The 12991-nt window shown below is 43.0% G+C and overlaps 1 protein-coding gene across 1 annotated transcript in view; it reads right to left on the reverse strand.

Moving 5' to 3' along the window:
• LOC119166703 (methylosome protein WDR77) overlaps positions 1-12991 on the reverse strand; it is a 136743-nt gene that overhangs the window by 119457 nt on the left and 4295 nt on the right. Inside the window, exon 2 of the mRNA XM_037418025.2 lies at positions 7435-7620. Within this exon, the coding sequence (XP_037273922.2) occupies positions 7435-7620 (186 nt within the window). The remainder of the gene's footprint in view (positions 1-7434; positions 7621-12991) is intronic.

Here is a 12991-nt window from a genome sequence, read left to right on the forward strand (position 1 = left end):
TGCACCGCTGTCTCATTTCTGGCTTTAAGCTTATTGCCTCACGAATTTACCACCACAAAAATTTTTAGAATCAGCCTAGTTCAAGTGGAGTTGCACAGATTTGTCATACACTATAATTGCCTTCTCCCTTCTCATCCCAACAATAGTGCTGGAAGCTAAACAGAAATGATGGTATGGGGAAAGAAAATACGTCACGAGCACCTCATGACCTTGACCACTTTCTCTCTTTTTTTTCTTCAAATACGCAGCTTTTCAGTGTGATCCCGCACGTACACGTGGGCAAGTGGCGGCCTCCCGCGGCGGCCCCAGTAACGACCAAGCGCGCCATGCTCAAAAAGCCAAGAGCTCGCACAATGGCAGCGACAAGTAATTTCCGAGCAACATTTAGATGACTTTCAGAATTTACTGTGTATTGCAGACCAGGTGCCTCGACTATCTACAGACAGTGTTTTCTGCCAACGCTCAAAAAGTGTTGTGATCACCTTTAAATTTGAAGTGGGGCTTCGCGACAAAGCTGAGTTTCTTTGAAAGTGGGCTTTTACGGCTTGGCATTTCTACACTGAAGCGAAACCACCTTTACAAATGATTACATGCGGAATAATATACACCTTTTTGTTCATTGGGAATACTTCGGAACTCTCAATAATTCAAATATGAATCTAATTCTCTACTATTTGTTCAAATATTCGAAGTATTGGAATATTCGCACAAGCCTAGTATTTCGCATTGTTGAAAGATTTCGGATTTCCACGTTCTCAACCTTTTTCCTAGTCCCTGGTCTTACATTCATGCATTTTGGCAAGTGTCTTTTGCAATGTGCTTTTTGAACTTCTCTATATGACCGGTACCTGCAAGAATTGCATGCTTTACACAATCCAACAATTTACAGTGAAGCAAATGAGGCCCTACAATCGGTCATGAATGCTAAAATAAATCAAATTTAAAAGTGTCCGTTATGACTTTCCTTCTTAAAAAAAAGGACATGAAAGTGAGTTCGTCCGCATTAATAAATTGCTTCCCTACAATACGAGAGCCATCACTCATGCCCATGGTGCTAAGAATAATCAGGTGCGGACACTGAGCGCGCCTGAGCGGCCAGATAATGTTTGGTCTTGCAGGCGTGCAGAGCTGCGAGCCATCAGGTGGCGCCGCGGCCAACGCACCCATGATTAAGAAGTCCGCACTAGAGATCTATCGAACTTTTAAGCAGGAAATGGCCAAAGAAAGGATCTATCATAATACTCGGGGTAGTTCTCTGCTGTTTGAGGTCAGGACGGGAGTATTGTGAACCAAGACATATTGGGTCAAATACGAAGGGGTAGACACGGTATGCAGTGCGTGTGGAGAAGAAGAAGAAAACTGCCGAACACTTGATAATGTTCTGTAAAAGACTTCACCCTATAGTTCAGGATGATGGCGCAGAGTTTTTCAAAGCACGGGGGTTTAGGGACAGGGAGGGCAAAATAGACTTTAAGCGGGTATAATTAACTAGAAGGAGGTTATGATTAGTGGCTAAAGTCAAGGCACGAGTGAAAATTAAACCCTTCACTGCAAAGTACGGGGCCTCAACCTCACTGTTTAAAGGTAAAAAAATAAATAAATCTAGTTTTTGATTCACTAAGTATTGCGGCTTAGTGTACAGCCGGGTACAGCCATATCAATCCATCCATCCATCCATCCACCCAAGCGGTGCTGGTGCATTGAATTTCGTCTGACTCACCAACGTTTTTGCTCCAAAAAATGTGACTAACACTCAAAGCACGAAAGAAATTTGCGATTTCAGATCAAAAGATAGAGGTTTACCAGGTTTCATTAACACAAAAATACATTGTGCAGGGTGTGAATGTCGTCAGCACGGATCGATCAGAGAGTACTCAAAGCTAAGTTCCACTCGCCTGCACTTGTACATTTGTCTGTTCACAGCATTCCTCGATGCAAAGAAATACAAATAAAAAACAATGTTATCCAGTGTGCTGTTCTTCCATCAAAACATTTTCCTTTGGGGAAAAATGGAAGGAACTCCCAAGCACTTAGATGTAGGTGCAAGTTAAACAGCCTCGCATGGTCAAAATCACACAACTAGCTTTATTTTATCATAATATCAGTTCCAGCCTTGACATAAATATACCTGTTGACGCCCTTTTCTTAGACTTTGAAAAAGCATTCGACAAAGTCTCGCATCAACGGCTACTGCTAAAGCTTTCTCGTCTAAACATTAATACAAATGTATTTAATTGGATTCGCAGTTTCCTTACCAATCGCCAACAATTCGTGCATGCTAACTCCGTCTCATCTAGCCGCTCCTCTGTAATCTCTGGTGTGCCGCAAGGTACAGTGCTCGGACCATTACATTTTCTCATTTACATCAATGACCTTCCATCAAACATGTCTTCAAGCGTTCACCTCTTTGCAGACTGCGTCGTATACCGTCCCATAGAAAACAGCGCAGACACTACTACACTTCAAAACGACCTCGATCTAATTGTATCCTGGTGTGATAAGTGGTTAATGTCTTTAAACATAAAGAAAACTTCATTGGTATCTTTTCATCGCAGGCCCCATCATTAGTCAGCAGAATACACCATTTCCGGCACTGCAGTCTCACCTGCTGAATCATACAAATATTTTGGTGTCACATTTTCAAGTAACATTTCCTGGTCAGCCCACGTGACTAACATAGCCAACTCCGCGAATCACGCTCTGGGTTTTCTACGTAGACACTTAAGACTGCGGCCCCATCAGTTAAACTAATATCATATGTCACACTTGTTCGTCCAAAATTAGAGTATGCATGTTCTGTCCGGGATCCCCACCAATCTTACTTATCCAACATTCTCGAATCGATTTAAAACCGTGCTGCGCGTTTTATCTACTCTGAATATACCTACAATTCCAGTGTTTCCAAACTTGAAACTCGTGCTCACCTTTCTAATCTAGAATCAGGACGTCACATATCTCGACTATGCCTTTTTCACAAATTTTATCATGCCCCCATCAAAGTTCCAGCCATCCTGCCAGTCCATCGCTCATCAAGCCGCACCAACCATTCAAGCGCAGTGTATCCTCCACCAGTCCAAAGCACCGCACATCTTCGCTCCTTTTTTTTGACAACCGCACGGGACTGGAATCGTCTGCCTGCAACTACCGTGCACCACTCCGACCCGCATCAATTCAAGATTGCCCTCGAATCACTTTTTTTATTCTGTAATTGATACCCATCCCTTATGTAATACCCCAGCTGGGGCCTTTGAGGTATTCAAAATAAATAAAATAAATAAATAAATAAATTAGTTAAGGGCCCTCCACTATAGTGTCCCTCGTAATCAAATCGCGGTTTTAACGCGTAAACCCCCAGTAACAATTATTACCCTCTATTGAGAGAGGATAGTTCCTGCACCAGTAACGTATTTCATGTGTATCGCTGCTTTCCTTTGCACAAGAAATCGTTGAACAAAAGTTGCGCTTGTTCTATGTGAATGTGATACAAATAAATATTTGAAATGCATTAGTATTCCATATCAGGCACACAAGAGCAATGCTGTTGTTCTGGGAATTATATAAAGATTTGAACCACGCAAGTATTACATATACAGCACACTAAAGCAGTGCGGTTGTTCATGCCTAGATGTTACGATGCGAATTCACATATTTACGTCAACGATCACTGTCAGACGGCACTTTGAAGAGAAGCACACGCTTCGCAAAAGTCCGATAGCCATAACAAAAGTTCTGCACAAAACACGTTCTACCCAGTTCGGGAACGTCTCAGCGATTCAATGTTACCTTCATCATAAATAGCATTAAATACACGCGAACAGCAAAAAAAAAAAAAAAACCTGGCTTCGAAACTGCGTGGTCATCACACCTGCCAACAAAAAGACACAGAATCGAAAGCATGCGCGTTTCTGCCTCGCCGAGCGTGCTGCCGAGACGGCTGACCCTGCCCGTCATAGCGCCATTTAACAAGGCACCGATGAAGCTGCAAGATAACTGATAACGGCCTGAGCATTATCTGCGCTGAGATTGCACTTTTCAACACGTTGCGGGGAGAGTGTCCAGACCTGTATACACTCAAACCTCGTTATAACGAAGTTGAAGGGGAGCCACAATTTTTTCGTTATATGGTAGATTATCACAGTTTGTGGCAATGTATGCTCAGATGGGCGCACACATAAGCATGCAAAGAACCCTTTGCATGCACACATAGGCATGCAAAGAAGGAAACCGCCTTGCGGCCTGATGTACCAATATGCGACCACGCCTGTCACGGAAAATAAACTCAGTCGAATCTCATTAATTGAAACTTTCGGGTAATTCCAACTCACACTGAGGTCCGGTCAAAGCTATGTGTACTCCAATGGGCGAAAAGGCCCTGTTATTCGAACGCGCAAGCACTTCCGACGGATAATTCGAACATACCGCGCTCCGAAAATGCTCTTAGCACCATGCCCAATCCCGCGGCAGCACCTCTCAGCGCTGTGCGCGACGAAGGAAAAGAAGAAATGGAGAAGCAGATGTTTACTCTCCCTCAAACGCCGATCAGCGACGCGCCTGTTCCACGCTTCTCCCTTTTCCGTCTCTACATGTAGAGACCCTTCTGCTTTCAAGGCTGCACGCGCAGAGAGAGGAAAAAAAAAAAAAGCTGTCGAGGAGAGCCCTCCTTTCTCGGTGCATAGTAAGCAGCCATGGTAGCAGCGGAGAAGCAGTCGTTGCCGTCTTGAGATGGAAATCGCTTTGCACCACGGTGCCGCTTCTCGGTCATGTGACCCGCTGAACGCTTCCTCAATCCTCTCCGCTGGCTTTCTGAGGAGGACGGCTCTCGGCCGCGCGGAGCATGGCTGTAGGTCGGCCCAGGAGTTTCGAAAGAGCCGCGCTGGACGAGCATCAAACTCCACAGAAAACGCTATACTTAACACACTAAGGTCGTTTTTTATACACTATTTGATAAACTACTTCAGTTCGTTACAAATTCATTAACCGGTTAATTCTAGTTCGTTACAATGTGGTTCAAAATACATGGTTCTCAATAGAGCTTTCAAGAAGAATTTTCATTTACTTTGTTATATCCATTATTTCGTTATATCCCGTTATGTTATAACGAGGTTTGAGTGTATTCTTGCACCATGCTCATGCCATAACATGAAGCTTGACACGTGAGAAAGAAATTTAAAGGGACACTAAAGGCAACAATTACGTCGATGTTGATTGTTAAAATAACGGCCCAGAAACTTCGTAGTGTTACTTTTGTGCTAAAGAAGGGCCTATTTTGAAATGAAATCACGTTTTAGTGGTCCGCACCAGGTTAGCGCACTTCAAATTACCCGCCTCAAGAAGCGAACTGACGGGACCGATTCACGTCACTGTTGCCGTGCACAGCTTTGCCCAGCTTTACTGCGCTAGTAGCAGCAGACCGAAAGCAGCGGGAGCCACAGCAGCAATAACGGCCATTGATCAATTTCCCGCCATCGGCTTCAACATTGCAGACGTGTTTTGTTTCAACTGCGCCCCTCTAGATGGCACCACCTGTCCCGTGTAACCGCACAAAAATTGAATATTTTAACCACTCACGCCATTCGCCATAGTAACGTACGATGGTTCTTTTTTCCATGAATCAAACAGAAACGAATAAGCAGCACGTTATTGCATCTCTTGATGCACGGAAGGTTCTTTATTAAGTGCAGTTAGATCGATTACTAGTGATTATTTGAAGGTGGTCCGTCTCATGTCAGCAGGATAATTTTGAAAATGTCCTACTGCGACGCTTGTCTTCTTGTGCAGTTTCTCAGAAAGTAGGGCACTGCTGTTGATAATATTATCGTTTTAGATGTCATACATTAAACTTTCACTCTGGCGTAAATTGTTATTTGACTTTAGTGTCCCTTTAAGAAAAGCAAAAGACATGTGGTCAATTTGCCTTCTAATTTCCAATGCACACTTCCTGACAAAATTGGGAGGCACAAAGAAATGGGGAGGACAAACGATATATTATTTGGAAAGAATGCCAGGTAACTTCAGGCGCATGCAACAGTCACTGTGATAAGCACCGCGGCTGATTGACAAAGGTTTTTACGTTGTCAAGAAATGTCAAGAAAGGGCAATTTGCTATGATACAAACTCAAAGACACATGCTGACCTACTAGGAATCCTATCCTAACAGATTGTGCACGTGCGACGGCAGAAGGTCGGGATGTTTCCTACTTTCTGCTCGGTCAACTGCCACCCTGGCATGCTTTCACTACAGGGTGTCTACCAAGTCAGTGTTTCGAAATTCCCTGAGATTTCCAGGTTTACCCCAAGTATTTTTGTGAAATTCCTTAAGTGGCAAATAACTTTCTGCCATGTATATACATAAAGGCACCATGCCACCCAATGCTGTCACTGTCTAGTAAGCATGTACAACACTTTGTACGTTGATATTTCAGAGCTTTCAAATAGATCAAATTACTTTAATGCAGATTTTGAATGTAGGAAACATGTAAAGTAAATAAAAATCAATATAAAAAAATCAGGAACAGTATTTTGGTGTCAGCATTATTTATAACTGCAAACAGTACTATAGGTGGTGCTAAAAGAGTTTAGCCCCACGGCGCCAGTGTAAGTTTACATCTTTGTAAATTTTCGCTGCAAAGGATCAAGAGAGAAGACATGACGCTGCAGCCGGCGACGCCACTGTCGGAGGGAGTTCAGAAACGACAAGAAGCGTGCCTAGCCTCCTCTCTGCTACACACAAGCAAAGCATCCGACTCAGACTGACTGCTCCTCGCCGCTGCACCCTTTTATAGACTAGCGCCCATATTTTAGATAGTTCTGGGGCCTTCGCTTGCGTGGAGCACAGCAGAGGCTATGAATGCGTCCAGTTTTTTTTGGTAGTTTCCGCCAACGATGACGTCGAGAGCTGAGGCGTCATTCTTTCTTTTCTCGATCCTTCACTTCACCCTGTTTCTAGGTGATGCAGGCGGCTATTTCCAGGTGGTAAGGAGGTTGACACACCGCCCCCTTAGTGTCTGACGTATTGTCATGCCATCTATAATGATTGTTTTTTTATTGCGCCCGCTTTGAAGGGGAACCCGCTGGAGGCACTGCACCTTTCCGTCATACGAAGGGGGCCCGTGTGTGCCTCATGGCGCGCACATTTTGTGTTATAAGGTAACAACCCAAAGAGGATTTAAGTGACACTCTGACAGCTTTAGTTCACAAGGTGCATAGTTAGAGCACGCATTACGGCAACTTTCGTTCCCTCAACTACTTTTCATCTAAATTTTGTTTTAAAGAAGCCCGAATTCTCTGAGTTTTCCCTGAGAGTTTCCAGACTAACCGAAATCCCCGAGATTTCCCGGTTGGTAGACACCCTGCACTAGCACACAAAGCATGCACATAGTACAAGGTGATGCTGCTACCCTCAGAACCTCTAAAAGCAGTTAAATAAAGACCGACCTGAGTCGAGGCCCAGCATGAAGCGGCCCGGATTCAAGGGCACAATGTCGGTCACAGTCGAGTCGGTGTTCACCGAGGCCACGCATTTCTCCAGGCTCGGGATGTCCTCCAGCTTGGCGTAGATGCGCACCGAGCCCTCCCACTTGGTGCCACATAGGTTGTTGCACGCCAGCACTAGCGAGTCGTCTGCGCCCCCAAAACATTAGTTTATTTATTCATTCATTCATTGGGGCACTGCCTAGGACAGCTCAGACAGTTACGCAAAAAAGCTTACAAATAAGAACATTGCTATCATGCAATGAAAAATGATTGATTGATATGTGGGGTTTAACGTCCCAAAATTGCTATATGATTATGAGCAACGCCGTAGTGGAGGGCTCCGGAAATTTAGGCCACCTGGGGTTCTTTAACGTGCACCCAAATCTGAGCACACGGGCCTACAACATTTCCGCCTCCATGGGAAATGCAGCCGCCGCAGCCGGGATTCGAACCCGCGCCCTGCGGGTCAGCAGCCGAGTACCTTAGCCACTAGACCACCGCGGCGGGGCTGCAATGAAAAATAGTTAACAAGGTAAAATACATGGTGAAACTTCTAGCGCACAACTAAGTCACAGCCAGAGCAAGTGACATGACAATGAGACGAAGCACTTGGTCACTTACTCTATACATGTTTTTTTTTTATGTGCTAAAATTTTCATCATGTATCACCACCAACAAGTCCCCCCCTCCCACATTTTGGAAAAGAAAACAGTTCCATGAACAAGGGTGCAAAAAAGAGCAAAAGAGAAAACATTGGTAATAACCAAAAGAAAAAATAAGAAAAAAGTAACACTAAGTTGCAAAATCATGTACTTTGTGCCAACACTACTATGCTTCATGAAGAAACACAAATGTTTATGCAACAGCTAGCTTGAGAGTGCTACATGCACAGAGCAAGTGTACTAGTCTTCAAGTTTGTCCAGGTAGCCGATCTTTTGCAGCATAAATCTGTGCTTCATTTAAACCAAACCGTCCAATGCGTCATATATGCTAAATTTCATACATGTATATTTTCATTTGGACACGGCAAATTTAATTCATAAATATATGGGCCACAAAACATTGAACTGGTGTTCTATGTTGTTTGGGAGGCACTTAGTTAAATTACATTTTTTTGCTGACCAGACACCTTTGTGTCAAAATCTGAACCAGTAAACGGAACTTTTTTTTTTCCTTTTTTTGCTAGACACTCCTAGGAATGACTTATCTGTTACCAAAAAATATAAAACAACAATAAAAACAATTGTTTGATGCTTGATAACATAAAATTAGGCATTACATTCATTTAAATGGTACCCCCCAAAGAACATCTTACAGAAATCAAATATGCCTTCCATCCATTTTATTTTATATATACATACGATTCAGAAATGTCATGCACACCATGCCAGCTACATTGCACAAAGTGAACGTAGCTTGTAATCTTCCACCAGTGTTCAACACATTCCTTCAAAACAGGAATGAAAGTTCCTCATTTTTTCCTATTGATGGAATGAGTTCCGGTCACAAGTTCTTACGTTCAAAAAGAACGCATCACAGTTACGTTTGAAACATTGTAACATTAATGTTACATTAGATATATCTCTATAGTATATAGTGTTGAAAACCCTGAAACAAAATAAAGAGGGCAATTTCAAACTTGTACCGAGCTGAATATACAGTAAAATCTCATTAATTCGACACTCGTTAATTGGCAAAATTCAGATGCGTTCTCTGGTCACAGCCAGAGCATGCATAGCTTAATGGCATCAACCTCTCGTTATTTCGTCATATTTACAAATATGATGATCAGACTGTGCCAATCACAAAGTGCCGCACATGTGCGATGCAAGGGCGCGAAAAGAGTGCTCGTAGATGGCCGAGAAAGCTTCAGGCTTTCAGAACTATGTGGTTAACATCTAGTTGCATTGTTCAGACGTAACAGAGTATGAGATCACTACATGTTCCTAATTAAGACACGAAGCTCTTCAGCCATGTTCACACTGCAAACAAAGATAACTATGCCTTTAAGTTTGGATTGCTCTTATGCAAAATAGTGACAGGATTTACGTATTCCTCAAGAAAATGAAAGTGCAATGATCTAATAGACATTTGTTTTCTTCAGACTTTTAATATTTTTAACATTTGGTTAATACCGACAGTTTTTCTCGTCCCATAAAATCCAAAGTAACGAGGTCTGACAGTTCTACAGAAGTTTAAAACATCCTTCATAGCAGCACACCATAAAATAAAAAAAAAATCCCTGAAGGCTAGCAACAACACAATGCTCAATGGCACCGCAACATTGACACATTAAACAACTCTTCGAATGTGGTAGTGCCCTAAGCAAAATTGCCACACGCACCAGTATGTTGGAAAGTAAAGACAAATTTATTGTACAGGAGGTTCATGTCATGGAAACCTTGATAAAGCTTGCTATTTTTTTAGCCAACAGAAACAGCAAAAGTTAGAGGTGTGCAAAATTGTGTACCGAGTGTGTCACAGGGTACCACATGACTTAAGCGGAACACCTCCTCTACCAAAGGAACGGACCCGCTCTTGCATGTGGGCCCCAGCTCGTGACGTCAGTCTGAGCCCACTGGTGGAAACGCCTTATCATCCACTTTCGAAGAGGAAACGCTGCAGACTTCTAAACTTGTTATAGAGGTTTTACTCCTGCCCCTTCAAATATTTGTCTAACGTGCAAAAAGTGGAACCTTAAGGGCTTGTTTTTCTTTGTTAGACACAATATGAATGAGAACAGACAATAATGCCAAGGAAAGTGTAGAGGATGTAATTAGTGATAATTATGTAAATGCAAACAAAAAAAGTGGACAGACAGGTAACTTACAACAGGCAGAGACTGAAGCTAGGAACTTTGAGCAGCTATAACAGCAGCCATTGCCCCCCATCAACTACTTTATGGGGTGTACTTAAGAGGACACTAAAGACAACTAATAGGTCGATGTTGATTATTGAAATAGCAGTCCAGAAACCTCATAGTGTTACTTTTGTGCTGAGGAAGTGGTTATATTGAAATAAAATAACATTTCAGTGGTCTGAATTAAACTAGCGCACTCCCAATTTGTGGTCTCAAGCGGAACGTGTCCCGTCACTGTTGCCTGCACAACGAGCCCGGCTTTACTGCACGGCCGCTGACACTAGTAGCAGCAGAACGAAAGCAGCGGGAGCCACAGCAGCAACATCGGCCATTGAAAAACTTCCCACCATTGGCTCCATCATGGCAGACGAGTTTGGATTCAACTGGGTCCCGCTAGATAGCAGGCCCTGCCCAGTTTAACCAGGAAAAAATGCAAAAATTGAACTTTTGAACCACTCGCGCCATTCTCCACAGTAATGTCCGGCAATCATATTTTCCATGAATCCAACAGACACGAACAAACAATTTTATTATGCCTTTTGCTACAAGGAAGGTTTTTTATTTAGTGCAGTTAGTTCGATTACTAGTGATTAATTGTAGGCGGTATGTCCGACATAATCAAGACTCTTTTGTGAATGTTCTATCGTAGCGCATGTGTTCTCGTGCATTTCTTTTAATTGCTCATTAAGTAGAGCACTGCTGTTGATAATATTGTCGTTTTAGATGTCATACATTGAGCTTTCACTATGACATAAACTGTTGACTTGAGTGTCCCTTTAAACGTGAAAGTGCCAGTCAGTGCCACTAATAATCACGATGGTGAGTGTGGACTCCTTTTTTTCCACCTGCTGGTGCCACGCGTATTACGAGCTAACTACAGAAAGTCATTTCACTTTTTTTTTCCTGGGAGAAAAAAAAACAAACATTTCCATGTGCCTAAAGTACCAGCTCAGTTGTTCTTCACAAACTTCCTCCATTTGTGACTGTGTTGTAGTTCTCCTTTTTTTCTTAGCCCACTAGTGTACCCCATATTTTTCGATCGCAATGAACACATAGACGGCAGACTCTGTAGAGTTCTGCAGACACGTAGCGCTACCTGTCGGTGCAGTTTTGGGTAGTGCAAATCCCGACTCGCTTGCACAATTAGCTGCGCAACCAGGCACAAATAGCGCGTACAAAACAAGTATTGAGCTAAATATTCGGTGTTTTTCCACATTGAACACCAAGAAAAAAAGCTACAAATTTCTCTCCACCAGTCGGACGGTTACATAATCATCATGAAGTGCTGTTCATTCGCCAAAATGGCAGCCAAAACAAGAGCAGACGCAGCAGCTCAGCGCTCTTCGAAGAAAGACCTCAGTGTGTCTGTACACACGCATTAGGGTTTCAGAAAATGAGCTACGGCTTAACAAAAGTCAGTTGTCAGTGTGCGCTTTTCAGTGTCTCTTCTTTCAAACCAACAATGTTCTACACAGCTATACACCAACTAACCTGACGGCATACACTACTGACCCCAGTGTACACTACTGTTGCTTTGTGAATTGCCACACTCGTAAATGACCTCAGTTTTACCGATTTCCGTAAATTTTGCAAAGTAGAACAGCAAGAGCAGTGGATACGGGATGTTGCGAACATGTGCTTTATGGATTAAATTGAATTAGATCGACCTGAACTGCTGTATTTACTGACTCAACTATTTAGGATGTGAATCGGGTTAGATCCAATTCAACTTGAGCCAATTACTCGTGTTCTTCGCAGCCGGTTGCATGAGAAAGTGTGATAATGTAGGTCTTTTATTGTTTTGAGTAGCCTTGACAGAAAACCGTGGTAACTTTGATTATGGAGCTTAACAGAGCCTCTGACGCGGTGTGCGCCGGGCAACAGTAGACTGGTGACGCGTCGAAGCACACGCCACGACCACCAATAATCTTAAAAGTGGCCCTGAAACACTTTTTCAAGTAACCATGGAATGAATTCACTGGAAGAGCTTATTGCCTCACGAATTGAACACCGCAAAAATTTTAAGAATCTGTCCAGTTCGAGAGGAGTTACAAAGATTTATCGCATGCTGCAATTTAGAGTGTCTACCCGATTTATTATTTCTAAATTCCCCGACTTGTCCAGGTTTTTCATGACGATCGAAAGCGAATTCCATGACCACCATATTTGCTTGGAAAACTGTGCACTGGAAACAAACCCTCGAAAGGTAAGAAAATAAGGCGCTCCATATAAAATAAGTAAACATATTTACCAGACGCACTCAGAATGTTCTGAGCGCGGGCGGCAAATGTGAAAGAAATATCTATATCCGGCCAAAATAATACCCCTGAGCCAGGCAGCGAGCAAGTCAGCTGTTTGATGTTCGGTAGAACCACGAAGCTAACATCAGTTGAACGTAACCACAGATGAAAGTTTGAAGGAGCCTGTGATAGTCGGACATCACAGTCAAAGCTGCTAAGAAACATAGAAGTGGTGCCACCTTGTGGCATTCGTGCAAAATAAGGACACGGGAGCCTGGCCGGTTCGGCCACTGGAGTGTAATGTAGTTTATTATAAATGGCTGTAGCTTGCGCAGCCTATGCTAAGGATTGGATTGAATTAGATCCACCTGGAGTGCTGTACTTATTGACTCAACTATTTAGCATGTGAATTAGATTA

Source organism: Rhipicephalus microplus, unplaced genomic scaffold (assembly GCF_043290135.1).
Source record: "Rhipicephalus microplus isolate Deutch F79 unplaced genomic scaffold, USDA_Rmic scaffold_12, whole genome shotgun sequence".
In the NCBI taxonomy this organism is placed as follows: Eukaryota; Metazoa; Arthropoda; class Arachnida; order Ixodida; family Ixodidae; genus Rhipicephalus; species Rhipicephalus microplus.